At 40.7% G+C, this 27,854-nt stretch overlaps 1 protein-coding gene across 1 annotated transcript in view; it reads left to right on the top strand.

Annotated features, from left to right (window-relative positions):
- Positions 1-18,680: 18,680 nt before the first annotated feature.
- The window catches only part of LOC144586864 (uncharacterized), a 33,886-nt gene continuing 24,712 nt past the window's right edge, over positions 18,681-27,854 (top strand). The window contains exon 1 of the mRNA XM_078385830.1: positions 18,681-27,765. Coding sequence (XP_078241956.1) covers positions 27,712-27,765 — 54 coding nt within the window. The 5' untranslated portion in view covers positions 18,681-27,711. The remainder of the gene's footprint in view (positions 27,766-27,854) is intronic.

Below are 27,854 nucleotides of genomic sequence, written 5' to 3'. Positions count from 1 at the left end.
AAGACCTCCTTTTGACTAGGCCTCTACTCTTGAAGAGATCTCATACGTTTAAGGAGCCTTTTTCCTTCTGAAGAGCCTAATGCCTGCCACCTAGTGATTCAACTTATCGCAAGCTAATTAAAATTACTTAATCAGATTGTCATATAAAATAAGTTAGAATTTCTCATGCTCAGCATCCCTTAAGGATTCATGCCATATCTGGTGTATACATTTCACACTACAGCAGAGACAGATAGGCAGACATCCACGCCTTTCTCTTTCTGTTTGAATTGCTTCTGCTTTTAGTATGTCCAAAGTTCTGTGATCCAATTTAAATAATCAATTAATATTTCTCTGTAGAATTTAGTCCACAGCTATTGAAAAGGAAGTCCAAGGACACTTACAACACATGTTGTATTAAAAACAAAAAAAAAACCAATTCTAAAAATGTGCAGTAAATTACAATATTAATGAAGGATTAAATTAAATTAATACTATTTAAAAACATTTAAAAATTCCAATAGCACTAACAATCTGCCATTGAAAGTCACAAGATAAAGCAGAACTTAGTAAAATTAGTGGGAGAAATAAAAATCTTACAGAGGACTAAAAGTGCTAAAGCAGTTCCTCTAAAGCCTTGGAGAATTAAAAAAATCTACACTTGGCACAGAAATGGATAAAACATAAGTGCCAGGTGAGCATCTCTAGTGAAGATATTCCACAAATGGGACTAAGTTACATTCCTTTCTCATAAGATACTTAGACTATTCTTTTGGTCCACCATCTGTTCACTGAAGATATTTTCCAAATAAATTCTTGAGCAAACCAAGCATATTTGCCAAATGTTGTGAAAATTCTTTCTCCATCTCTGTCTCTGTCTCTCTCTGTCTCTCTCTCTCTCTCTGCCCGTGTGAAGGATGTGTAAAATCTTTCCTAAAAAGTAAAAAATAAAAACTCCACCCTAATCTGTACAGCCATAGATTTCCATGAAAAATTCATCAGCTGATTTAAAACGTTTGTATTTTCAGTTAAAAGTCACTCTGGTAAAAATAAGTCTTGTAACACTTCTTAGTAAGTTTTATTGGGCAATGCTTTCATGGGCTTCCACCTACTACTTTAGATTCTGGTGGGCCAAATTCTACACAAGCTTATGCCAAATAACAATTGTTGGACTGTCACAAGATTGCTTGTTGTTCCCCCCATATATCACATATGGCAGCAGGATTTTGGTTTTGCTGCTACAGACTAATTGAGCTACCCCATATTTATTTTAGCATTCCCACAATAATAATTCAATATGTCGTCATGCCTGGATTCATGTATGTAGAATTTAGTCCACAGCTATTGAAAAGGAAGTCCATTACTTTGTCTTTATGGACACGGACTCAAGATATGCAGCACTGTATGCTAAACTTTGTAGTTACTGCAGTAAGGTGCCATTATGTCACACCATAGCATTTAAACAAGGTGACTGCTGATGGAGCATCCACACGCCGTGCTACAAAGGCTGATGGATGAGCATGATTTCCGAATTTCTGCAAACAACTTCCCTACAGCATTAGTGCAACTTAGCAGTTTTCCACAGCCTGCAAATGAGGAGTCTGGCATTTAATTGGGGCCGTTGCCAATCTTGAGTCTGTATCCTGGGTCAGTCACGTCGCAATTGCCTGGCAGACACAGCAGTTAGCAAGTTGTTTTCCTGGGTTCCTTCTAGAAAAAGCAGAGAAACTGTGGCAAAACAAAAATTTTAGGGGGTGGAGATATACAGAAAGTGTGAGATTTGTCTCTCCCCTTACTCAGGAATCAGAAACTGAAGTGTGAAGGGAGTGTGAATAAAGCGTACACGCAAGTCAAAATATTGAAGTCACTTTCCAGCCACTCTGTGTTTTAGGATTTAGCTGTTGGCATTCAGCAGCCAATGAGAAGCAGAGCAGCTGGGCTTCAGATATATACATGTTTGTTTATTTCTGGGTGCCATTTAAAAGGGTCCTGCAACACTGTATCTGTTCCGTTTGTGACATTTCTATTTTCACATGGTGGAAATATCACTGAAAGTACAGGCTGTGCATTATTTAAATCTTATAAACACTTCACTGGGGAAGGGAAAGAGGGAGTTGTGATATACATAAACGATAAACCCAATACAGAAAATAGTCAGTGAAAATTTCAGATGGATCAAGATGCAATTTGGATGCTTGATACTGTTCTGGGCTTTTTTAGTGAAATATTATCTCACCTTTCAGTAAGAAAATCAGTTGGTTTTAAACTTAGTGTTATTTGCTTTTCCTCGATCCATAATGTACATTAGAGTAATGTCCAATCTATGGCACTGATAATGATTTAGAAAACCCATGTACCTCTTGTATTTCATATGACATTTTACATCATTCTGTTTACTGTAAATCCAGGAAACCCATGCCAGTTATTTGTGCTTCTCTTCATCTCAGTATTGCGCTAATGTCCCATTGACTATGGGTGTCAGTGGTGACTGTGCTTCTGGTGTTATTTTTATCCCACCCTTTGGGCTAAAAAGCTACCAGGCCATTTCAGAATGAGTCTAAAACGAACAGCTAACCACTGAAACAAAGAGTGATTGTTAGAACAACTACAATTTTACAACAGGAGGACACTAAAAATAATTCAAAGTGTCAGGCAACAGAGACACATCTTAACATCTTCCCTGATAGCCAAAGAGAATGTGGGCCAGTGTGTGTTGTTGACTAATACCAGTAGCCTGGTTCAAGCATTTACTGGGTCATCAATTCAGATCATTAGCTGAAATCCTGTCAGTGGCACTACACTTGAAGAAGCATGATGGCCTCAGCTGTATGGCAACTGTGGGAGCCATGAGAGAGGAACAAGAAGCCTTTTGTTCCTGAAGATTGCTGCCACCAGATTGCATCACCAGGAAGGTGAGAGTTTTCGGTAATGGAGACCTCTCCTCCCGTTCTTCAGCTCCCACAGCTTCCACACAAATGAAAGGAATTTTCATAAGCCAGAAAGGATTGCAGAGCAGAAGAGGGAAGTCTTTCATCACAAAAACAAAAGGAAAAAAGCAACAACCCTCACCCTGCTGGTGATGTCGTCATCACCCTTATGCACAAATAGTTGGGACACTAGGAACGTAAACAGATCTCATCTCCCAGATAGAAAATTGAGTGCATCCCCATTCAGGTGTTCATTTCATATGTAGTTTAAGCCTGTGAGGCACAGCGGAATCCCAGCCCTGGCCTTTCCTTTCCATTTCCAGTTATTCTCAATGAACAGAGAATGAGAGTCTGAAGTGGAGAACTTCTGCCATCCCGAGAGGCTTTCTAGGGTTCCAACTCACACAGAGAGCCTCTACGGAGAGCCGTGGTTTTCTAATACACACCACCTCACTTCATGAAAAGGAGGGCAACAGAATTTTGAGACAGAGGGTCCAAAGTTAGCCTTTCCCCTTGTCACTTGTCTAATCAATATGTAAAGTGAACACCTCAGAAGGGCTTGTGTGGCAGTGAAATGTCGTTATTTATAAAGATATGTGGCATAGGTATCTCATGTTTGATGAATCTGTATATCTAGCTCCAGGTTATATCACTGAAAGAGAGAGAAGATGAAAGAGAGAGAGGAAGAAGGGGAGGAAAAAATATTATTCAAAATATAATTTGTCTGTGTCTCCACATGGAACAATTATGCATGTATTTAAGGCCGTGTAGGAAAGTAGCTGAACACATCTCTTCTTCTACCACTTGAATTGTATCACATTATCCTGGGATGTGTTTGGATCATAGGGTGATCACGTGTTTTTTCACCATGCACTAAGCAGAATGCCAGAGTATTTTATGAATAAAATTATTGTTTTAATAAAATAATTAAAATTATTTAATTAAATGCCAATTATTTTTGTAGGATGCAAGATCAGAGCCTCAATACAACATTTGTATTAGTTTTACTGCTTTCACTTGTAGAAAGTAATGATATTAAATGTGAGATGCTAATAAACATTTCTTTATTCTGTGTTATTAAGAAGCAATAGTGCTGTATTATTTGAACACTGGGGAATAGGTTTACTTGCAAAATGTACTTCCTGGGTTATAGATGACTGTTATTTCAGATATTCTCAATATTTTATTTGCACTTTTAGGGAGGATTTCTTTTTTGATCATTAGTTGCATGAAAATCAGAGTAAAACATTATGTTAAAGATGTTAAAAGCACTGCTGAAAACATATGCAAACACAATAAAATATGCTAACTGTAGCCCTTTCTCACTGAATTTTTGTTTAATACACTGCCATAGCTTTTCCAATATATGTCAACAATGACATATGAAAAATAATACACAGCATTTGATGTCTGTTTCAAAAATGCCTTCTTTAAAGAGAACCAAACAGCATCAGAAGAATATTAGGAAGATAAATTCTTTTAAAGTATACTGTGAAGCTGAAATTTGTTGCAGCCAATCTAAACCATATTTGAACTGCAGTTACACTGGGAAAAATGAGGTAAGTACTATGGGTTTGGGGTGGGCTGATTTGCATTTCTTCCATTGATCACATGACACAAAGAGAAATGAAGATCAATCCAGAGTTTTTTTCCCAAAATGTGTAATTTTTAACTTTGGCTGCTAGGACTTTTATTATTTTGAAAATTGATCCATCGTCATTTATTTAGAAGCATGGTTCTTTGAACTGATACAGAAAAGGGAGAATGAGCTACACAAATGCAAACACACACAAAGTGCTACTTTGGCACTTCACTTTGCCTCTTGATGGAGGGAGTGCTCCACAGACATACTAAGAGATGGGCAAGAAAAATCCTTCATGAAGATTTTTCTCTTTCTTTTAAAACAGGTAATGGTCTGCAGAACAAAACCTTGTTTGAAAATCTGGTATAGGGGACAGAAAGAAAGCCAAAGAACAACTTACAGAGTTCTGTGAAGCCAACAATCAGTGTGAACAGATAACTGTATGTATGGTGGACATAGCCGGTGGCAACTACAGAAATCAAATAGACTACATAATTAGAGGCAGAAGACGAAGACGCTGTATTCTCCCTGCCAAAAGAAGACCAGGAGCATTGTGATAGTGATCATGAACTGTTAATATCCAACATTAGAGTAATGCTGAAAAAGAACACTAGAAGAATCACAGTGCCAAAATATAGCTAAAACAAAATTCCTAATAAAGTCCACATAAGGAACAGGTTTGCATTACTGAATGCAATTGAAGATAAACCAGAAGAGCTGTGGATTGAAATTAGAGATATTATTATGGAAGAATGCAGAAAGACAATTCCTATAATAAAAAGAAAAGAAAAGCATAGATGGATGAAGGAAAAAACACTTAAAATTGTAAATAAATAAATAAGGAGAGGCAAGAAGCAAAACTAAAATGTCATAGAAATAAAGACAGAAACCTGAATGCAGTTTTTCAGTGACTATCATGTAGAACCAAAGAGAACTATAATGATATCCAGTACAATGAAATTGTTGTTGTTTAGTCGTTAAGTCGTGTCCGACTCTTTGTGACCCCCGTGGACCAGAGCACGCCAGGCCCTCCTGTCTTCCACTGCTTCCTGGAGTTTGGTAAAATTCATGTTGGTAATACAGTGAAATAGGGAAAAATAAAAGCAGAAAAGCAAGATATCTCCTCTAGAAAATAGAAGACGGACTCCTTTGATTAGGAATCATATGATGAAGAACCTGAAATTCTAGAAAGTGAAGTGAAAGCAATGCTATGAAAGCACTGAGAAGAAATAAATCACCAGGGGTAGCTGGGATGCCAACAGAACTATTCCAAGCCGTAGATCTGAAATGGTCAAAATCCTATCAAGAATATGCCAACAAATACCATAAAAACAGAAAATCATAGAATAATTCCTGCTCAGTGCAGGAATCCAAATCAAAGTAGATCTAAGAGCTTATAGTTCAAATTTTTCTTGAATGCTTCCAGTGTTGACCCACACTGGATTGGGCCACAGACTAGAAACATTGAACCTACAATCCATTACTAAAGGAAGGAGATGCCAGGGAGTAAAGTGAGTAAAGAAATGCCTGATGTTCAAGTTGGATTCTGAAAAGGAAGAGGCACTCAATATCATATTGCAAATATCCACTAGCAACTAGAACACACCAGCAAATTTCAGAAAAAGATCCATCAATGTTTTATGCACTGCAACAAGGCCTTTGATTATGTGAATCATGGGCTTTTCTGAAAGAAATGGGTATGCTTCAGCACTTGATATTCCTGATGTGTAGTCTGTACTGTGGACAAGAATCTCTCTCTCTCTCTCTCTCTCTCTCTCTCTCTCTCTCTCTCTCTCTCTCTCTCTCTCTCTCTCTCTCTCTCTCTCATAGTTTTACCCTGCCTTTCTTCTTAAAAAGGACCTAAGGAGCTTTACATAATTAAAAGACATTAGTTAAAGCTAAAAACAATAAGCATGCAAATACTAAAAAGGATCAAACAAACACCGCTCTAAGAAATGGTAAACAAAAGCAACACCAAACACACATTCAAAGCAATAAGGTATAACAATTGATTTTAAAATCTCACTCAGGCAGACATCTAAAGCTTGCCTGCAAGAAAGATCTTTGCCTGCTTGTGGAAGGACAGCAACCGTGGGGACAAAACATGGAAAGACAGAATGGTTTCCAATAGGCAAAGGTGTTGGACAAGGTTGCATTTTATCCCTTTATCTTTTCAGTCTCTCTGTAGAATATATCATATGGAAAGCCAGATTAGATCCAGATGAAGGAGGAATGAAAATTTGTGGAAAAATCATCAGTGATTTAAGAAATGCAGATGACACCATCTTACTGGCAGAAAGCAGCTATGACCTGAAATAACTTTTAATGAAATTGAAAGAAGGAAGTGCCAAAGCAGGACTGCAGCTGAACATTAAGAAGACCAAAATTATGACTACAGAAAAACTAAAGAAATTTAATCTTGACAATGAAGAAATCGAAATTGTTAAATATTTTGCATACCTTGGTATAGTCATAATTCCAAATGGAGACTGCAGCCAAGAAATCAGAAGATTGAGACTTCAAAGGGCAGCAATAAAGGAATTAGAAAATATCATTAAGTGTAAGGACGTGTCACTGGTGACCAAGACCAAGATCATTTATACTCTTGTATTCCCAATAGTTATGTATGGCAGTGAAAGCTGGAAAGTAAAGAATGCTGAGAGGAAGGGGAAAAAATTCATTTGAAATATGGTGCAGGAGAAGACCTTTGCAAATGGCCTAGACCACCAGAAAAATGAACAACTGGTCCATGGTCAAATAAAACCTGAAGAATCTCTGGATGCTTTTACAAGGTCTCCTTCACCCTGGCAAAATCACAAGGGTAATTTCAACCAGGCAGTATATATCCACCAAATAATGGAGGTCTCAAAAATGTCTGTTGTTTGGGGATGACTGCTTTAGGCTTATGCACACAGGACTTTGGCACCAATGTGAGGGCTGGTGGACACATTTGTTTAATTCTAAACAAATTATTGGTGTGCCTAGAAAAATGGATGTTTTGTTTTACTGAAAGGAAAGAGGAAGAGATGCTGTTGTCCAGACAAAGAGACAGCATGCTTTCAAAGAGAAAGACGGAGATACTATCATGAAACAAAACCTGACATTTACTGTAGTTAACAGTAGGACAATGGAAGTGTTAATTTAAATGAAAAGTGAGCCTCCTGTGGAAATTATAATGCAGCCAGCAATTAAAATATACAGATTTTTTTTTGTAGGTGCAGGTATCCAAGGCTCATTAGCTCAAAACAAGGGGATTCATATTCTATTTAGCAAGATTTCACATTGAGCCACTTTCCATTTACAGTATATTCCTAAAGGTGGAAGCAGCAGGGATATGAAATTACTTCATTTACTGGAATTACAGCTCCTTTTGTGTAAAACTTTAATCATCTTATATATGACAACCTTATGCTTAATGTTTTTGGAACACTCTTCATAACACATTATTTAGTGAATGCATAGACTCTTCCCACTGAGCTCATTGCTGCTTTCAATAGTTGTGCTAATCTAGTTTGAATATATGCAGTAGTTAATCTTAATTATGATGCCGAAGTCTATACCATGTTAATTATTCATTTTGCATGTTCCTTCCATTTTATTGTAACTCCTAATTTACTTTAACTAAATGTAGCTTTTAATTATAGCATTGAGAATTTGGTGGGATTTGTCTGGCAAGCAAACATGAGCTGGGGGTGGGGTGGGAGAGGGGAATGGGGAAACCAGCCAAACTGGCAAGAAAGGTAAAATAAAATAACATAGGGACCCAACTCACCCGTCATTCCAACTGTAGCAATTGAATCATCTGAGACCCTTCATAGGAACATTTGCTGAGCTGGAACAAAAAGCCCAAGAACACAGGGAGTTTATTATGCTTTGTTTTTTTTCATCAGAGTTAGAAGCTGGCAAGCGATAAGTATATAACATCCATTTTAGAAAAGTTTCAAATAGATTTCTTGGCATATTAGTAGTGGTTTCTCTAACATAAATAAAGTACTCACACAACTCTGTTGCATGGAAATGTAAGCTCCGAGTATAAAATTTATAAAATACAAGATAGAATAGCATTAAGAAAAGAAACTATTTGGTCCTTATTTACAATGCAAGGTGTGTGTGTTTAGTCGTTTAGTCGTGTCCGACTCTTCGTGACCCCATGGACCAGAGCACGCCAGGCCCTCCTGTCTTCTACTGCCTCCCGGAGTTGTGTCAGGTTCATGTTGGTTGCTTTGCAGACACTGTCCAGCCATCTCATCCTCGGTCGTCCCCTTCTCCTCTTGCCATCACACCTTCCTAACATCAAGGTTTTTTCCAAGGACTCTTTTCTTCTCATGAGATGGCCAAAGAACTGGAGCCTCAGCTTCAGGATCTGTCCTTCCAGTGAGCACTCAGGGTTGATTTCCTTTAGAACTGATAGGTTTGTTCTCCTTGCAGTCCAGGGGATTCTCAAGAGCCTCCTCCAGCACCACAATTCAAAGGCATCAATTCTTCGGCGGTCTGCTTTCTTTATGGTCCAGCTCTCACTTCCATACATCACGACAGGAAAAACCATAGCTTTGACTATTCGGACTTTTGTTCGGACAATGCAAGGACCTTTGCACAATTTCCTTTCTGCCTTTATAATTGGACAATGAAAGATACCCCCTATACCCAACCAAGTATAGGCACTAACACTGCCCAAGTAGAACTGCAACCTATGGACAACATCTTCCTCCATCCACTAGGTAATATTACAATTTCACTCTAATTGGTTCATATAGTGTGCAGATTGAATTTTATCCAAACCCCTTGGATAATGAGGGAGAGAATGTTGTATGGCTAGAAACCCCTTATTTAAAACACAAGCAGAGGTAGAATTTGAAACCTATACTCCTGGCCTAAGCTTGCAGTCCGAGTTTGAAACTTTCTTTTACTGAAGGCACTGGTCCATGGACATCTAGCCAAGCTGAGCTAATACTTTGGAAATCAGAATCAGCATTCAAGATAACCTTAGCAGATCAGTCGGCTGTTAGCCAACACAAAGAAAAATACTTTGAGGAGGAGAAAATGTAAAGTTCTACATTTAATAAAGAGAGATCAAATTCACAAACTTAAAACTGGTGATTGCTGGCTGAGCAGTAAGATAAAGGTAAAGGTTCCCCTTGACATTTGGTCCAGTTGTGTTCGACTTTAAGGCGTGGTGCTCATCTCTGTCTCCAAGCCGTAGAGCCATCGTTTGTCCGTAGACAGTTTCCATGGTCATGTGGCCAGCGCGACTAGACACGGAATGCTGTTACCTTCCCACCGTGGTGGTACCTATTTATCTACTTGCATTTTTAATGCTTTTGAACTGCTAGGTTGGCAGGAGCTGGGACAAGTGATGGGAGCTCACTCCGTCACGTGGATTCGATCTTATGACTGCTGGTCTTCTGACCTCGCAGCACAAAGGCTTCTGCGGTTTAATTCACAGTGCCAGCATGCAGTAGTACATACAAAAATATTCTAGGTGCTCCAGTAGAGCACAAACCAAAACTGACAGTGAGATGCTGTCTAACACAAAACTAGGCTGCTTCAAGAGAAGAATAGAGTCATAATCCCTAGAAGGAACAGCACTCTTTTCTGCTTTCAACAATACCTCACCAGGAACACCTTGTCCAGTTCTGGACACTACCGTTTAAAAAGAATATTAACAAGCTGAATCATGTTCAAAGGAGGGTGACCAAGAAAGATGAAGCAATCTTGTTTTCTGTGGGTCTAGAATCCTAACTGATAGTTACAATTTGCAATTAAAGAGAGTTAATCTAAACAATGGGAAGAACTCCATGATAGTAATAGCTGTTGAACAGTAGAATGTACTACTCTGACCAGAGGTTTTCAAACTATGGGTTTTCTGTTTTGGCAGGAAGTTGAAATTAATGACCTTTGGGGTCATTTCCAGTTCTAAAAACCTATGATTCTATGGGATGCACCTCAAGAATTCTGGGAGGGCTGTGTTTTTGCTTAGGATAATTCTCCACTTGGGATGATGTGCTGGCTTAGGAAAAAATGGAACAGTTTTCAGAATACAGGTTGTAGCTATAGAGCCCAATCATATAAATGTCTATTCAGAAGTAAGCTGCACTGATTTCAGCACAATTTATGTTCAGTCTAATTCATCTGTGGTATTTTCAAGATTGCTGAGAAGGTTAAGTATGGAAAGTAGAGTTTAATTCCTCATTTGTTATTATGCTTATTTGTATTTCCTCCAAAATGTAGTATGGAAAAGAAACACAGACACTGAGACTTAGTGCTAGGGGAAGTCATCTTTCAGATACTTGAGAAATATGCCATGCCAGTCCCTTCCCAAAATGGGATCCAGCTATTATTTCTAGGCCAATGAACATCTAGATTCCCCCAGGTCCTCTCCATCTTTTCCTACCAATGGGAATTCAGTTCCATGCAGTCAAGTCATTTCTGACCTTTTTAGAGTTTTCCAGGTAGAGAGTACTCAGAAGTGGTTTACCATTCCCTTCATCTGGGGACATCCCTGGGACTGTTCAGCTTGCCCAAGGCCACCCGGGCTGGATCTTCTGGGAGGTACAGTGTGAAATTCAGCTGCCAACCTTGGGCTCCACAGCCAGACACGTAAACCATGAACTATCCAGCCAACTATGGAAGCTCAAGGAAATTGCCAAGCATGGATCTGGATAGGCTGAGGAGGGATTCTGACAAAATAATAATAATAATAATAATAATAATAATAATAATAATAATAATAATAATAATAATAATAATAATAATAATAATAATAATAATGATGATGATGATGATGATGATGATGATGATGATGATGATGATGATGATGATAATAATAATAATAATAATAATAATAATAATAATAATAATAATAATAATAATAATAATAATAATAATAATAATAATAATAATAATAATAATAATAATAATAATAATAAAACTTTAGAGGTCTTCATCTATGAGTTTGATTTCTTATTCTTCAATCCACTCTAGAAACCACCTCATCTCCCAAAATTGGGGTGTGTGTGTGTGTAATTGGACCAGGTGAAATCTACTTCAATAATTCTGAAGTAATTATTACTTCAATAAATCTCTATAAAGCTTTTATATAAATTGCAAAGATTATTTATTTATAATATATTTACCCTCCTTTTCTCTCTTTTTTTTTAAAAAAAAAACCCAAGGTAGGTTACAGCATTAAAAGATAGCATATAAAGCTAAAAAAGGATGCATACAAATAATTAAAAAATGCAGGCAAATGATACAATAAAAATGTAAACAAAAGCAACTAAAAAGAACATTCAAAGCAGTAAGCACAGCAGTTCATTTAAAAACCTCATTTGGGCAGCAAGTCACTAAGGAAAGCTTGCTTGAAGAGAAAGGCCTTCATCTGCTTGGAAGAACAGCAAAGACGGGGCCACCCTAGCTTTGTGTGGGAGGAAGTTATAGAGACTGGGGCCAGCAATGGAGAACACAGTCTGATGCATCCCCAACAAACAGACCTGTCAAGGTGGTGGGACCGAGAGAAAGGCCTCCCCTGATGATTCTAACACCCCAGCGGATTCATAAAGGGAGACACAGTTTTTCAGATAGCTTGGGGCCGAGTCGTTTAGGGCTTTATAGATTAAAATCAGCACATTGAATTGGGCCCTGAACTAGATTGGCAGCTAGTGGAGTTACTGTAACAGGGGGATTATGAGATCCCTGTGATCAGCCTCAGGTAGCAACCTGGCTGCTGCATTTTTGGACCCTCTGAAGTTTTTGGACACATTCCAATTAAAATAAAGAAGTGGAATGACTATATAAAAGTACTAGTAAAAGTATGTTGAAACAAGGAAGAGGAAAGCAACAATTTTGGGCTTGGTTATTGTAGTTCTGTTTGTGTATCTTCATCTTCATCTTTTTCCCCCCTCAGAAACACCTCTTTTGAAAGTGAGGGGTGATGATTGTCACATTATTTCACCTCCTTCTCTTTAACTTCGCAGCTTGCTAACTCTGATTAATTTTCAGAGATGAATGATGGCATCTATATTTTTGCATTAAAATATACTTCTTGGTAATCCCAGTTCAATTTAGCTCTCAGGTACCCCAGGACATGCCGTTCAATATTACTAGCTGTTGGACCTCTGCAATAGCCTAATAGCTTCTACTTAGTGGCATGGTTGGTGGCAGAGGATCATGTTGGCACACAGACTGGAGGCTTTACTCTTAATATGCCTCTGAAATTTTAGGCAGCACACTGCTTAGGAAAGATATATTGCAGAAGTGATATGTTCATTATCTTGGAAAGGAGCTTGGCAGCCCTGCTGAAGGGCACTGGCATCTCACTGGCAAAGAAATAATGTTTAAAGGAAGTGGAGAACTGAAAGTGTTCATTGATTTTTTTCCCAACCAAGCAATATTTAAAAGGAGAGGAAGAGTGAGAGCGAGAGAGAACACCAGCTACTGAAATGGGGGGCTACATTACCAATTGCTATTTTAATGGTGTAGGAATATATTATGTGTGGGTCATACAGACTACAGTATCTAATGTGGTCTTAAGAGAAGGCAATGAGCTAGGATGTACTGTTTGGTGTCTTAAGTAACAATCTAACTCAGTCTTGTGCTGAAAATAGACCTGACTCTAAATGCTGGCCCTGTTACATCTCTATGGCTTGAGGGAGAGTGGGCCAGATTGACTTTTTGGTGGGGAACATCTTTAAGTACTGCCTTCATCAAAGCTCATTACAAAGACTAACAGCAGTCCTCATGCGACCAGCCATCTCTTTTTCCATTCAGTGACCTCGGGAGAAATCTTACAATCATCTCCTATTTTTATTCTTAGGCACATCTGAGGCTGCCACCTGCCTTTAGCATTAAGCTTTCATCATCATCATCATCATCATCATCATCATCATCATCATCATCATCATCATCATCATCATCATCATCATCATCATCAAGGAGACATACTATTTGGCCATCATTTGCAAGAATAATTTACATACTCCCAAAGCCTAAGAGAAATCAGAGATTACTTGATCATTAGCATCCAATTCCGTGAGATTCCAAGGCAAAAAACCTGAGACCTAGGGGTAGGTAGTTGTGATATTATGGGACAGACCCTTGTGTTATCATAGGGGTGGATCCTTGTGATGTCACAGAAGTAGAGCAGACAAAGCTTTGGAGTCAAACTGGAATTACTTCTTGGCCATCTGACTATTGCAAAGAACAAAAGTGAAATCTGAGTTGGCAGTCCCCAGAGCCAGATACAATACTGTTGTTAAAGCAGTACAACAGATCCAAAGGGGGAAAACACTCTTTGACAACTTTGGGCAACTAACAAATTTTGTCCAAGTTACAGCTGCAGTTGCCACTAGTACTGTGCCAAAAATCTCTCTTTTGAGAATTTGAACCATTCTCATTCAGGTTTATAACAAAGAAATTCCTCTCAAAAAGAATTCCAAAATCAGAGAGAGAAAGAAACAAAGAAATTATTATGAGTGAGTTTCAGGGCTCTTGTGCTTTCTGTACTTATGAGGACACTGGAAAGTATGTGTGCCACCTGATGAAATTTCAATTAAAACCAAGGAAAGAAGTCAGAAGTTGAATCCTTCAACAGAAGTATTTTCATATGAGGAAGTGTAAGTAGCCAGAGAAGCTGCAGAGTGATGAATAGATCTGAAACAGAAAAACATATATACAAATAAGGTGCCCCTGGCCACCTTCCACTGGTATGGTATTCTAAAGGGCTTTGAAGATGGGGCAGAATAACGGAAGCTTCTTTCCTGGGGAAATAATAGTTTGGAAAATGTGAAGGACTGCAGCAAAACTATGATAAGTGCTGGGGCCCACTGTAGGCTCATGGCTCTGTTGGCCTCTACCCTCTAAGAATCCATAACTCGTCTGGGAGGACTTTTGGGTGAGTCTGTGCCCCAGGTGCCAACACCCTGAACTGGTTGATCTGCTGACTGGACAGGGCATCAGCCAGTGTGTTGTCAACCCCTGGGACATGCCTGGCATGGAAGACTATGCTGAATTGTAGGCCCATTGCCCTCTGGAATCTGGATGTGAGTGAATTCACTATGTGTACAACTGCATGGTTGCCACACTAGAAGGCCATCACCAAGTTGGCCCATATTCCAGCCCATAACCATACAGCACCTATTATTGGAAAAATTCTAAGAAGGTGAGGTCCCTTGCGATGCCTGATATCTGCCAACTTGCCAGTCACCTCCCGCACACCAGTGTCCTCTGAAATATATGTCACACCCCAGGGATCCTGCAGCATCAGTTTGCACCTGGAATTCTGCCCCTAACCTCAGCTCGGTTCTCAAAAAGGTGATCCCATTGCAGCCTTCCAGAAAACCTCAACCATACTGCCAAGTCCTCCCTCATGTCAGCTGAAAGCCATCTGTGATGTGGCTTATTAAGGCCCTTCATGGCATCACAAAGTCTTCACAGGAAAACATTGCCAGGGCTACCGCCCTGCAGGCATCATTCAGATGCCCCACCAATGCTTGCATTTGCTTCACATAACTTTGGACTGTGCCAACATTCACCCAAAGCCATTGAATCCGTCCACAATATTATCCTCAGGCAGCTGGCTGGACTGCTTAATGGTGTCCAGTTCAATCCCCAGAAACGTTACACTCAGGACGGACCTTCCTTTTTTCCTCTGCTAAAGGCACACGGAGTTCAAGAGTAAGTTCCTGAAGAGCCCCCATGAGTTGCTGGCATTGTGTAGTGCCCTGTTTCCACAAAAAAATTTTTTAAAAAAACTCATCCAATAATGAACCACCTGCACCACCCTACTCTGTGCTCGAGTGCCCATTCCAAAAAAGGAACTCTCTCTCTTTTTTTTTTTTTTTAACAGACCTGATACTGAGCACCCTGTTGGTAGTGCCCTATCCATTAAAAAACTGTCCTTCAAATGTAAACCCAACAGCTTGAAACCCTCAGGGTGTTCTGGCAGTAATTTGAAAGCCGGTTTGATGCCAACTTAGCTAACTCCGTCCCTATTCTACAAGGACGTATCATGCACACTGCAGTGTCAAATGAGGTCTAGTGAATGCTACACAGCTCCTGAGGGATCCTGTAATTAACTGAGTCCCCAGCCAGGAAGGAAAGGTGGTGAATCGGCTTAAGTTCACCAAGCACCTTCTTTGGTACTATTGGTACTAATCTACTGGATATACCCCTAAACTGTTGGGGCCGAAAATGGGCCCAGCACTCTACCTTCCACCCTTTCTTTACTAATCTTAGCCCAGATGATGGTTTCTTGCCCCTTGGCTGACATCACATTTCCAGTAAGGGGCCCACCCTAACCCCTGAGGCAGGGATGTCACTCCAGATTTAAACCCTTCGATCAAATAATTGGTTACCACTCTGTCTGGATAACTCTGAAGCCACTTTTTCAAAACCTGCACCTTAATTGGACTGAGGCACTTTTGGAGTGTTGGCAGACCGTGGAGGCAGTTTCTGGTTGCCTCCACTATCCCATCCTCCAGCTCACCCTGGTCTTCCCCTAAGACATGTGGACGATGCATGAGATCCTCCACATATGGCACATTGGTGGCCAAATGTACAGGGGCATTGGTTACAAGATCCCCAAGTGTTAAATTCCCAGCATACCAAGCGGGGATAAAATGCCTGTCCCACCAAGTGCAGTAAAAGCTGGACTGGGAACATTTTTCAGCAAGTGGGCACTGTCAAACCTCTCCCCAAAATTGGGCAGGACAGGGTCATATAACGAAGCCCTAGAACATTGTGTGGCACATCCCAGCGCATGCTAGTGTATAGTGCGCATAGGAAAGCCTTCACCTAGGAAAGCCACACACACCCTGGGAAATCCACATACACCCTGTACATTAGGTGTGTGTATTGAATTAGGGAGAAATCCCTTCAGGCTGGGCCCTAACAATAGTCCCTGCTTAAATCAAAAAGCCTGTCAACCAATTGGCCGAGCACCAGTCCAGCTTTCTCTTTTTCCTTATCCTCCTCTTTGTCCTTCTTCTTCTCTTCCAGCTTCCTATTCAATAATTCAAAACATCTATGTACATTCCCTTTCAAATTTTATCAATTGTGGCCAGAAGAAGGTGATCACCTAATGGCAAGGACTGGTCGCCCTCAGGAAGCACATGGCAAGGCACAACACTGTAGCCTATATCTGAAATAAACCTATTGACCACTCCATCCAATCCTAACCCTGCACTGGACTGCTGCGCACTCCCAGGCATGGGTGTCATGCTCAAGCTTCCCCTAGCTAGTATGCTTGTGCCATCTGGCCTACAGGCACTTGTGCAGGGATTGGCCCTGCCCGGCTCCAGGTGCCCCAAGGCCAAATGCCTACTTATGCCTGGTGTAGCGGTTATCTTGCCTGGAACTGCCACATCCTTCTGTGCTGAGACTGCATCTCTGCTTCTTGAAACACTGCCTCCCTCCTGCTGCACGTATGTGCCTTTTGCAGCCACCTGCTACCCCTCAGCCTGCTGCACTGGAGCCGGGAGTTCCATTTGTTGCCTCACAGAAGATGGGTCTGAAGGACCTGTACACTCAGCTTCTAAAACAGCAATGGGAGAGAGCATAATGCCCCCCTTCTCTTACGGGGGTTCTGCCAGCCTGTGTGCTTTGGACTCCCCACATGACCTACGCAACTCGGATGAACCTACAGCTGCCCTCGCCTGCACCCTTTTCTTCTCTAAGGCATTGAACGTTTCCCATATGGCTGTGTAGTCCGGCCAATCCTTCTCATCTGAGGATGAAATTGTTAGGGGGAGCTTGTGTTTTATTGCCCCCCTTGCTGCTTCTCTTTATTGCCCCCCGACCCATCTTGGGGGGCATAGTGCCAGAGTTGCTACTGCACAGCACTTCCTGGCCGATGATCTGCCTCCTCACCCTTACTTCCTTCAAGTTCTCACACTTCCTCCTTTAATTTTAAATTAATTACTATTTTTAAAATTATTTTAAGGGAAGGGAGGGTGGGTGGGAGAGACTCCCTTGCCCCAACTGTACTCCCTTATTACTCCTTCCCCCCCAGGCCCATCAGCCCTTCCAACTATCTGTACCGATGCCCTATAGCCTTGAATGGAAATTATTATTTTAATATTATTTTTATTTTTATTTTATTTTATTTTATTTTATTTTTTACAGAGCCCTGGTCATGCTGCCAAGGCATAGCTAAACCTAAGATCCCCCAAAATCTTGGGGCAGTGCCGATGCACAGCCCACATCCCAGCAGGGATCCTCCAGAGCTGCTCCAGCCACCTGGTGAAAATGAAGCTGCTTGGCTCCAAGGCAGCACTACTCCTCTTCGCTTGGCAAGCAGGGAAGAGGAGGGCTAAGCAGGCATGGGCAGCCTTCTTAAAGGGTTGCCTTTAGTCCTGCCTGCCTGACATCCTCTGACTCTCCCTGCTAATGTCTCCATCGGACGGACAGGCAAAGAAGCCCCGGCCCAGCAGCCCTGCCCTGTGCTGTAGGGGCCATGCAGTGTATATATGTAGTATACTACATAATATTGTTAACTTATATTATTGCTGTACAAGAGTGCAACAGTAGGTATCATGGAGCACAACAAATCATCATCCCATTAGGCAATTCAAAGCACGGGGCAGCCCAAACAAAAATTTATAATGTTGAAACTACCTTGAATTACCACCAAATTTGGCATGGTGTGGTATTGCTCTGTAACAAATTTAGGAAAGTTTTGGCAAGGGATTTTCAAATTAAGTTGTTTTTTTTTTAAGTAAAACTGCCCCCCAAGCAGAAGCAAGCAACTCTAAAAGTCACCAGATTTAAAATAGCCCTCTTCTGCTCATTACTATTTGCACTTGTTGAAAAACAACTCTGACAATTGCTTAATGTTTGGGTGAGAAGTGGTTCAGGGAGTCAGCTTCTGGAAGTTTACCTTGTGTAAAATTCACTTCATGAATGGTAGTGAGCAGGAGAGGGTGTCCTATAGACCAGGGTTCCCCAACCCCTGGTCCGTGGCCCGGTGACGGTCCCCAAGGTGACTTCAGCTGGGCCGCGGGAACACAGCAGCAGCCATTACAAAAGGGGAGTGGGGGAGTGGGCTTGCCTCAGCTTGAAAATCCGTTGCTGGTGGTGGTGCTGTCTCAGAGCCGTGGAGGCTCAAAGCCATGGAAGCTTCTGTCAGAGGGGTAGAGTAGGGGCTCAGGCAGAGGGAGGAGGGAGGCCAGCTTAATTTCCCCAGCAGCAACCATTACAAAAGAAAAAAGCTGGGAAGGGAGGCCATTTGAATTTCCCAGGCTCCTGCCTTCTGCCACGGGGCCCGTCCATGCTGCTCAGAGGAGTCATGGAGCCCTTCCTGCAAAACCAGCAGAAACACATCCCAGGATCTGAGAAGCCAAAAAAGGAAAAAGAATAAGCTTATTTTGGGAAAGCCAGTGTCAATGTGGGCAGATAAGGGTTAATACCACTGAGTTGGAATTCCTAGAGCAGAAGAGAAAGAAACCAGGAGAGGGGGTGCACCCCAAAATAGTCCTTTCCTGTTCCACTTTTTTCATCATCTGGAGGGAAATGCAGATTCAACACTTCCAAAGGCTGTGTCCCCTTTCCAGGATTTAGGGATTGTCTTCTCCCTCCTCCCCCCCCTGCAATTGATCCTAGAAAGGGAAGCTGCAGGTAAGCCCGCCCTGGAGTTTTAGTGGGACACAGAGGCAGTGGGGAGAGGGAGGACGGTCAGGAAGAAGAAGGACCCCCCCTTTCTCAGATGTTTGCATCCAGAGAAAGTTCAGGCTTGATTTGATCTGGGACCCCCTCGTTGGTCTCTCTGGCAGTCCAGGGGAGAACATACAGCAAGAGAAATGCCAAAGAAAATCAGGAAGGCTCATTGGAGGCTCCCACCAAACCCAGTGAATTAGATTTCTGGCTGCAGAGCCAGAAGTGGAGAGTTTGATTTCCCCCACTGGACCTCCTGAAAGAAGAGCCAGCCTGGGTGGCCTTGGGCAAGCTGTACAGTCCCAGGTTTTTCCAATTCTTTATTTTCAACGTTGAATGCTTTCCAGGCATTCTGGGTGGGTTTTGGAGGGTGGGTTTGGACTGGAGGGGGTTATATTTCTGTGCTGTGTTGTTTTGGATTTGTGGTTTTTGTTTGCTTGCTTGCTTACTTGTTTGTTTGCTTGTTTGTTTTGCAGCTCCAGCGTGTGACTTGCTCTGTTTATTTTAATTTATTTATATATATTTTTGTTTGTTTGTGTTTTTTGGAAATGCTAGAACAGATTAATCCCGTTCCCATGCATTTCAATGGGAAATGGTGCTTAATGCATAACATACTACTGTATAGCAAGTACCCCCATGCACGGACGACCCCCACCCCCATTCACGGATGCCGGCGCCGGCGCCCCCCCAGTCCTTGGAAGAATGGTCTTCAACAAAACCGGTCCCTGGCATTAAAAAGGTTGGCTACCACTGCTGTAGACCATCTTGATTGCTGTCATTGGTGTTGTCAACATTCAGGCTGCCCTTTGCTTAGCATCCTTTTTCTTGCTGGTAAAGTGGGCCCGATGTTGTCCAGCAATATTGGATCATTTCCCGGCTTTTTGAATCATAAGATACACAAGGACAATATCTCATGTTAATAAATCAATAGTCTTTTGAAAAACTGAGTTTAGTTTATGATTTAAGATCTCTCTCTCTCTCTGTGTGTGTGTGTGTGTGTGTGTGTGTGTGTGTGTGTAAATCTTAGTAGACTATAAACTAAATATAAGCTAACAGTTTGATGTGGTGGCTAAAACGGGATATGCAATACCTGACTGGATCAACAGAAGTGCAGTGTCCAACTTAAGGGAAACAACAGTACCACTCTATTCCGCTTTGGCCAGAACTCATCTGGAATACCGTGTCCTGCTCTGGATGCCCCAATTTAAGAAGGAGATGGAATGTGCCACAAGTTGGAACATAGCAAGAGGAGGGTGAGACCTGTGAGAAGATTGAGGAATGTGTAGCTTGTTGGAGATAAGACTAAGAGGTGATATTATATCCATCTTTAAATATTTGGAGGACTGTTACATGGAAGAGAAGAAGCTTTTTCCCCCGTAGTTCCACAGGGTGGGACACAAAGGAATGGATTCAAAGTACAAGAAACCAGATGTTTTCAAACATTAGGAAGGGTTTCTTGACTGTAAAATCTATTTGACAGTGGAACAGACAGCTTCAGTGGGTGGTGAACCCTATTTCACTGGTTTAACAGTTTTAAACAGAGTTTTGCTAGCCCCCTGTCACGAATGGTTTAGCTGTGGATTTCCAGTTTTGGCAGGGGGTTGAACTTCAAAACCCAAGGAATCCTCACCAGCTCTTAAAAGTAATTGCAGCCCATTAAGTTGATTCCAGCTTATTGTGACCCTTTGCGAAGTTTTCTAGGTAGAGAGCAGCGTTTTATCATTCCCTTCTTCTGGGAAGTTCTCAGGAACTGTGCAGCCTGCTTAAAGTTACACAGGCTAGAACTTCTCATGGGATAAGTCAGCAGAGTGGAGAATAAAACTCCCAGCCTATCCCAAAACACTGAACTATCCAGATAGCCCTAGATTTCCATTATTCCATAATTCTATTATCCCAGTATTCCATGATTCTATCTCAACTTCTTAAAAGCCAAGAAGGCAATTTCCTCTTCTTAAAGAAAAAAGAAACTGGAAGCAATTTTTTGCTGCCAAGTATGCCTGTGTATTTCCACTGAAAAGACATGATAGAGTTTTAGGACTTATGAAGGAAATGAACATTAAAAAGAAACAAACAAAGAAAAAAGAAACATCCCCAAATAGTTTCTTATAAGTGAGTTCTTTTTTAAAAAAATCCAAAACAAATTACAGGCTTGCTTTTCTTTCTCTTTCTCCCCCTCCAGTTTAACAGTATTCTTCATAAACAATTTGAAGGGATCTTATTTGAATCAGCTTGTACTCAGCTGGAATTTGCTTTTAACAATAACTTGTGCTTTAATAAGCTGGTGCCCAGAGTTTGTTCCATGCTGCTTTAAAGAGATAGCAAAGCTATGAGTAAGATCAAAGCAAAAATGGTCATGGGATCTTAACTATTTGACAGAAGAAGAAACAGAGAATTATACCCCCACAGTTTCTATTTTTCCTGAAGAATGCTTCACTTTGATTTCCTATGAAGAGTTTACATCACTTCTTTAGTTTCAAAAAAAAAAAGAAAAGAAGAAGTTTCATTTTCCTATATATCAGAGTTTTTGAAAACTCTGAATACTTCTTTATTACCTTTAACAGAACATTCTCTCATGCTGCGGGACTACAGAACATTGATCCCAGATACAACAGAAAGACGGATGGGGGATGTCTGCCAATTATATCTGTACAAGTTCTTTCCCCCCTGGTAACCTGAAAATAAAGAAAAAGATCTAATGCAGGTCTATTTCTTACCTGAATATTAAATGAAAGATCCTGCCACGATGCTTCTTCCATATCCACATCTAGTCCTGCCTGCTCAAGCTTACCTTGGCAAACTTGTCTGTAACAAACTTGTCCAATGCTCCCAACATTTCGGAAAACTAGCAGTGGTGTAGTGACACATAGACTCATGGGACTTAATGGCAAGGACCTAGTTATAAGTAGAGAGACAGCTTATCCTGCAATTTGAGGGTCAGGTCTGAGGAGAGAGGTGACTCCAGAGTCACTAGGTGGAAATGGATTTTATTGTTGACAGTAGATTGTTCTGAGGTATCCTTATCAGAACTCAAGTATTTAGTGTATCTTGACGATAAATGGACAATTAGGAAACCCTGGGTTCATTACATACTTGGTCTTAATAGAAATACACACCACCAAAACTGCTTTGTTAATATGGATCAGGAGGAGCTGTCTCTGTTTTGTAAACTCCTTGGAACCATGACTATGAGGACTGCCATGGGGAGTGCGTGAAATTCAGAATGGACCATTACCTTGCCAAGCATGATGTATAACAAAAGTTAATAGCTTCTGTCTCATATCATACACATGAAGTGAGTGCTGTCACCAAGGCTCCTCTTTCCATACTTGAATTTAATTTAATTTAATTCTATATCACCTTTCTACAATTAAGGAAGACAAGGTGGCTCAGAGAATATTAAAAGACACACCACTTAAAGACATGATAAATTATTGCATTAAAAACAATTGACCATATATTACTATTTTAAAAATAGTTAACATTGTTAAATGCAGATTTAAACATACATAAAACACAATGCTGCACTCAAAATTAAAACTCTTCACTGCCCAATAAGCTTTTAAGAGTGTGCCTAAAAATACAAGCTTTACCTGTCAGTGAAAAGACAAGAAAGAGAGGGGAGGGCAACTTAACCTATTTATTATGCAAAATGCTATTTGGTGAATTTGCGGAGCTTACCACAAATGCAAGGCAAATAGAATGACCCTGAAGTTTGTGTCTGGTTGGATTTTAATCACATTTAAATATGGATTCTTCTCAAAGGATGCTTCCATTGTCTACAATGAACAAAGGCAAAATCTTGGGACAGTTATACTGCGAAAACTGAAACCTGGTGCGTCATGTAACAACATGCTAAGGCTGGCAAAGGGGGAAAATGGGACCTATTTTCTTTCTCTCCTCAATCCTCAGCTTGCTAAGTGAATGGTTGGAAGGTGAGAATTTTTTTGTTTTGAAATGGGGAAAGAGAAAGCATTCAGTCCTGCTGAAAGACAGCAACTTCTCGAAAGCTGGCTGGTGACTTCTTTGCAAAAGCAGAGGTGCAGTCTTTAAACCATTTTGGTACGTCAGCTCCTTAAAATGGAAAAAAAAAATATATGATACAATACTCTTTGCAGTGGAAGTAAAACAATTCCCAAAATTCTGTTTTCAAAGGCACAAACCAATGGTGCAATTCTCACTTTGAGTAGTTGAAGAAAAGTAGGGGGAAAATATGATGTTCATTTGAAAACAATAAAAATGTAATGAGGAAAATACACATTTTAGGTCATTTGAGGCACTAAGATAGTACTTAATGGGATAATGCTTGCTAGGCTTCCTTCTTTTTACTTGTGTTTTGATGTCATCATTTTTGTTTTATCTAAAGAGTGAAGTAGACTGCCCTAAAGGCAGTGTAGAAATCCTGAAATCAATAAATCAATATTTACACTTAAGCTGAATCAAGGTATTTAAAAGGATCATAAGGTAAGAAATGGCATTTTGTTCTGCAGGCACATCTTACTGATGATAACTCTTCCCGTAAATACCACTTTCCATCCTCATCACTCTGCCTAATGCGCATAAATGTGCACTGGAAGTTGATTGGGCTTCTTCTATGGCTGTGAACTCAGCAGATCTGCAATTCAGTGGTTTAGAATTTGCATCCCATAATTGCATTTTAGCAAATTAATTGCATTTAATTTGTAATTCAGCCTAAGAGCAGAACCTTCACCAGGCACTGCTCTTGACTGGAGTTTGAAGCCGCAACTGTCACTTTAAGATTAATATTCCAAGTACCTGAAGGTGAAAGGATAATGAGTCCTCGGCCCTCAAATTAAAAATCTAAATTGAGGGAAATTCTCACTGGACTTTTGTATTTATTCACCTTTGTCCTGTTAATGAAAAGCAAATATAATTCCATTAATAAAATATCCCCTCTCCAAAATGATCTTTATTCTCCCCATATTTTTCACTTCTCGCCTTTGCAAAACAACATGATTTGAGAATTTGATTACAGTGAGGCATGTTCATTGCAGCTGTGTGCTTGGCAGCTACATATCACCTCCTTTCATTTTTACAGCCATTGTGTGTACATTTTACAAATGCAAATTTGTTAGTGACTTATGTAGACAGGGGGGAATGGAAGAGGGTATAAAACAGGCACTTTGATGGGACAAGGGGCACAGAGCAGGGTGGAGAAAGAGTGCTTTAGAGGGAACTATGAAGATAGTATTAATTCTCCCATTAGTGGTCCTTTGATTTAACCACCAGAATAGAAACATTGTTTATATTGAGGCACTAAAAGCTTAGATGTTTATATTTTCTGATTTTCTGCCATTACAGTGAGTGTGGGTGCATTTAATTCTGCCCTTGTTGCAATCTGTTTTCTAAGATAAGATCTTGTACAGTTTTAGTATATAAGCAAATATTTCAGCACTGAAGTTCTGACTTGTGGCTAGATTACTGTGGTACTTATTAAGTGAGATGGTATAAAAGCAGTTCTACATGAACAAGGTATTAAACAGTGGCTCAAGTTATAATTATGGTTGATGAGAGCTTTCCATGTTATCACCTTCATAAAAACTAATAGCAGTGACTGTGCTACCACCCCTCCCTTTGGCTACCTTTTTATTATAGCTATTATTCAGTGATGCTGCAGTTCTATCTTTCTGTTTAGCCATAAGTTTGACATCTTACTTGTGCTTTTCACCCATTGACTACTGAGGATGTCAATTATGAGGTGAAATCTTTGTTTTACAAACCCCTGCCCTCCACACAGACAGCTTAGATAAGACTAGCTTTTGATGGAACATGACTGATTCTGGAACACCCTTTTCAAAGAAAAACTTTGAGCAGTACACCTACTGTCCATGGAGGACACATATGTAGGACCTTATAGTATGTCTTTATTAAAGAGTTCTTAAATGTCAATTCCCTCCCCCCCCCTTGGTCAGTGAAGATGGAGATCTAGGTGATAGAGAGAAGAGGGTCAGGTCAGAATGCTTTGTTGCTCTCTGCTTTGCTTGTTTGTACAAGCAAAGATTTTTTTTAAAAAAAAAAACAAAAAAACAAATCCTGTATCTAGTTGTTCTTTTCCTATTGGTGTTGTTACATTTTTGAAAAGCAGGAAACTCCCCAAGGAGAAGACTTCCTTCAATTTAAAGGGGAGTGGTGGTTTAAACTCTAAGAAAATGGAGATTACAGACCAACATGCTTAAGATGTGGGCATGCTGATGCACCTTCCTTGTACCCTTTTTTATTTCAAGAAAATATAAGAGGTAAGCTCTAATTCCTAACTCCCTAGAAAGGGGGGAAACACCCCACTGCTTATAAAGGACTAAGTCAATTAAACATGACAAGATACTTTCCCCCAAATACAAAAAAATTGCACTCTCCAAATAAAGATAATATAAATGTGGATAGGATTGCATGGCTTAATTGCAAATACTAACACTATCAATACCTAGGTTTCATTTCAGCTCTTCTGTGCCACTAATATTATGCTATATAGAGAGTGATGTGACTACTGGCATTAAACCTTAGTGTTTACTTGAAGTAGAAGTTAAGGCATTAAAAGAATGCATCAATGTGCCTTTGTTTTGAGGAGTGGGAGTCTTGTTCTGTTATCAGAATTGTCTTTATTTTATTTATTATTTATTTTTAATTGCATTTATACCCACCTATCTAGTTGAACGACTACTCTAAGTGGCTTTATTTTTGGATGTATGGTTTCAACGATAATGTCTTACTTTAAACAGAGGGATGTCTTTTCATTTGGGAATTTGTTCTTTTCAAAGATTAGCTCCAATGGTTTATCTAAAGTCAACCCCTGAAGAAGACCAACTGTGTGAAAAGATCAGATTCATTAAGTGGATTAGCAACATAGAAACACTTCCATTAAATAGTTATAGAATATGGATTGGGAAACATGTAATGTACATGAGCTAAAGAGTCATAGGCATCCTTCAATCTTGAGAGACTATGGCAGCATGCTCTGTATGGAGGACTTCGACATTGTATGCAAAGCTGGAGTGTCCTCTCCAGAGCACAAAGCCTGGGTAAAATAATATGGAGGATAGGCTGTTACCCAACCAGCAAATCCCCCCTCTCCACAACACTGAAAGAGTCCAGTGGAAAGGCAAGAGCCAATACAACTGGTTCCAGCGACGTCGCAGGAGTTGCCAGAATGACACAAGATGCCTCCGGGACTCCAGCTCTGGATTTTGCCTCGAGGTTAACTCCTGAAGCTTTTTCCATCAATGGATATAGCCACAAGGCAGTAGAGGTTTGAAATCAGAGTTCCTTCTCCTAGTTGGGCTGCCTTCCCAGGCTAACGAGTCCCACCTACCCGAGACATGAGCTAAAATCATATTGCAAAATCAATGAACTTACAGAGGAACTGATTCACCAAATCCCCACTGATTCAGTAGGCCTATTTAGTTGCAACTTCTACACTAAGCAACAGGATTCCATCCTTGAAGAAGATCAAGTGACTTAGGTAGAGCAAGTGATTTAGAAAACTACCTCTAGGTTCTCAGGATCTTTCTAGAAGTCTCTTGTAATTCTGCCATCTAAGAGAAGGCAACCTAGCGGTTCGAACCTAGCGTTTCAAAAGCATGCAAATCCGAGTAGATAAATAGGGACTGTTACATACAGCACTGATGTTACCTGTCTGTCATGGGTTTGGAGGGAAAGTTCCATCCTATGGGGAGTGGAAGGCGGGACATCAGGAGGAGGGGCTGTACTGTATATATATGTGGAGCGTGTGTGGAGAAGTTAGGAGAAGCTGGAAAAAGAGCTGAGAGAAGAAGCTTGAGTGGGAGTCTGTGTGTCAGACAGGGTACTACTGTGTGTCAGTCAGTACCAACCTGATAGGTTCAGGTGTCTGTATGGTTAGCCAGAACTGATAGGTTCAGGGTCTGTGCTTCAAGTTAAGTGTTCTGTGTGAACCAAACTGTGTGTATGTATGATTGAGACTAAGCCACATTACTGTATCTTATTCATTTGATCATTTTATTTTCCCTGTGTGTTGTTTAAATAAACCTTATTCCTTTATTTGTTAAAAATCCATCCCTGGTCTGTGTGACTTCTTATAGGGAATGGTTGGTGGCAGCTTAGTGAAAGTGTGGCATATCCCAGTAGGTCTGGGTTTGTCACATTGATTGGTGTCCAGCGTGTGGGATACGACTGGTCCAGTTGTCCAGTGGTCCAGCAAAGCCTTGGCAAGTGTGCCCAGAGCAAGGGGGGTCTAGTCAGGGACAATCTGAGAGCACGTAGGTAATCTTCTAGGTGTACCTCACGGGGAGGTGCGCTAGTAGAAGAACGTGTAACCTCAGATTGGGGACTAGATTAGGGAGCTCTGAGGCAGCCTGTTTTGGCGGGAAAAAAGCTGAGGCAAAACTGTGAAGTAACAGTGATCTGGCCTGCCTGCTGAGAGGCCTAGCAGAGGGGGGTAGACTCTGGCTCGCAACTGTTGCAAGTTAGTGCTGAAGAACAGCAGTAATCTATAGAAAGCTGGTTCTGAGGCAAAAGAAAAAAAAAAGTGGTCGCTTTATTTTGAGGCTTGACTTTTGAAAGCAGCCTGTTCTGGGGGGGGGGATTATGCCCTTGACTCGAAGCCAAATGGCAGAAATGGGTGAAGTGAAAGACCCCCAGGTTGACCAAGGTTCTGAGGATGAATTTGGCTCAGTGCAGGGTGACAGCACGGGAGAACAGAACCCAGAACTCAGGAAAATGCTCATAGC

Source organism: Pogona vitticeps, chromosome 2 (assembly GCF_051106095.1).
Source record: "Pogona vitticeps strain Pit_001003342236 chromosome 2, PviZW2.1, whole genome shotgun sequence".
NCBI lineage: Eukaryota > Metazoa > Chordata > Lepidosauria > Squamata > Agamidae > Pogona > Pogona vitticeps.
Note: the sequence above shows the minus strand (reverse complement) of the source record. Positions and strands in the feature narration are given on the sequence as shown.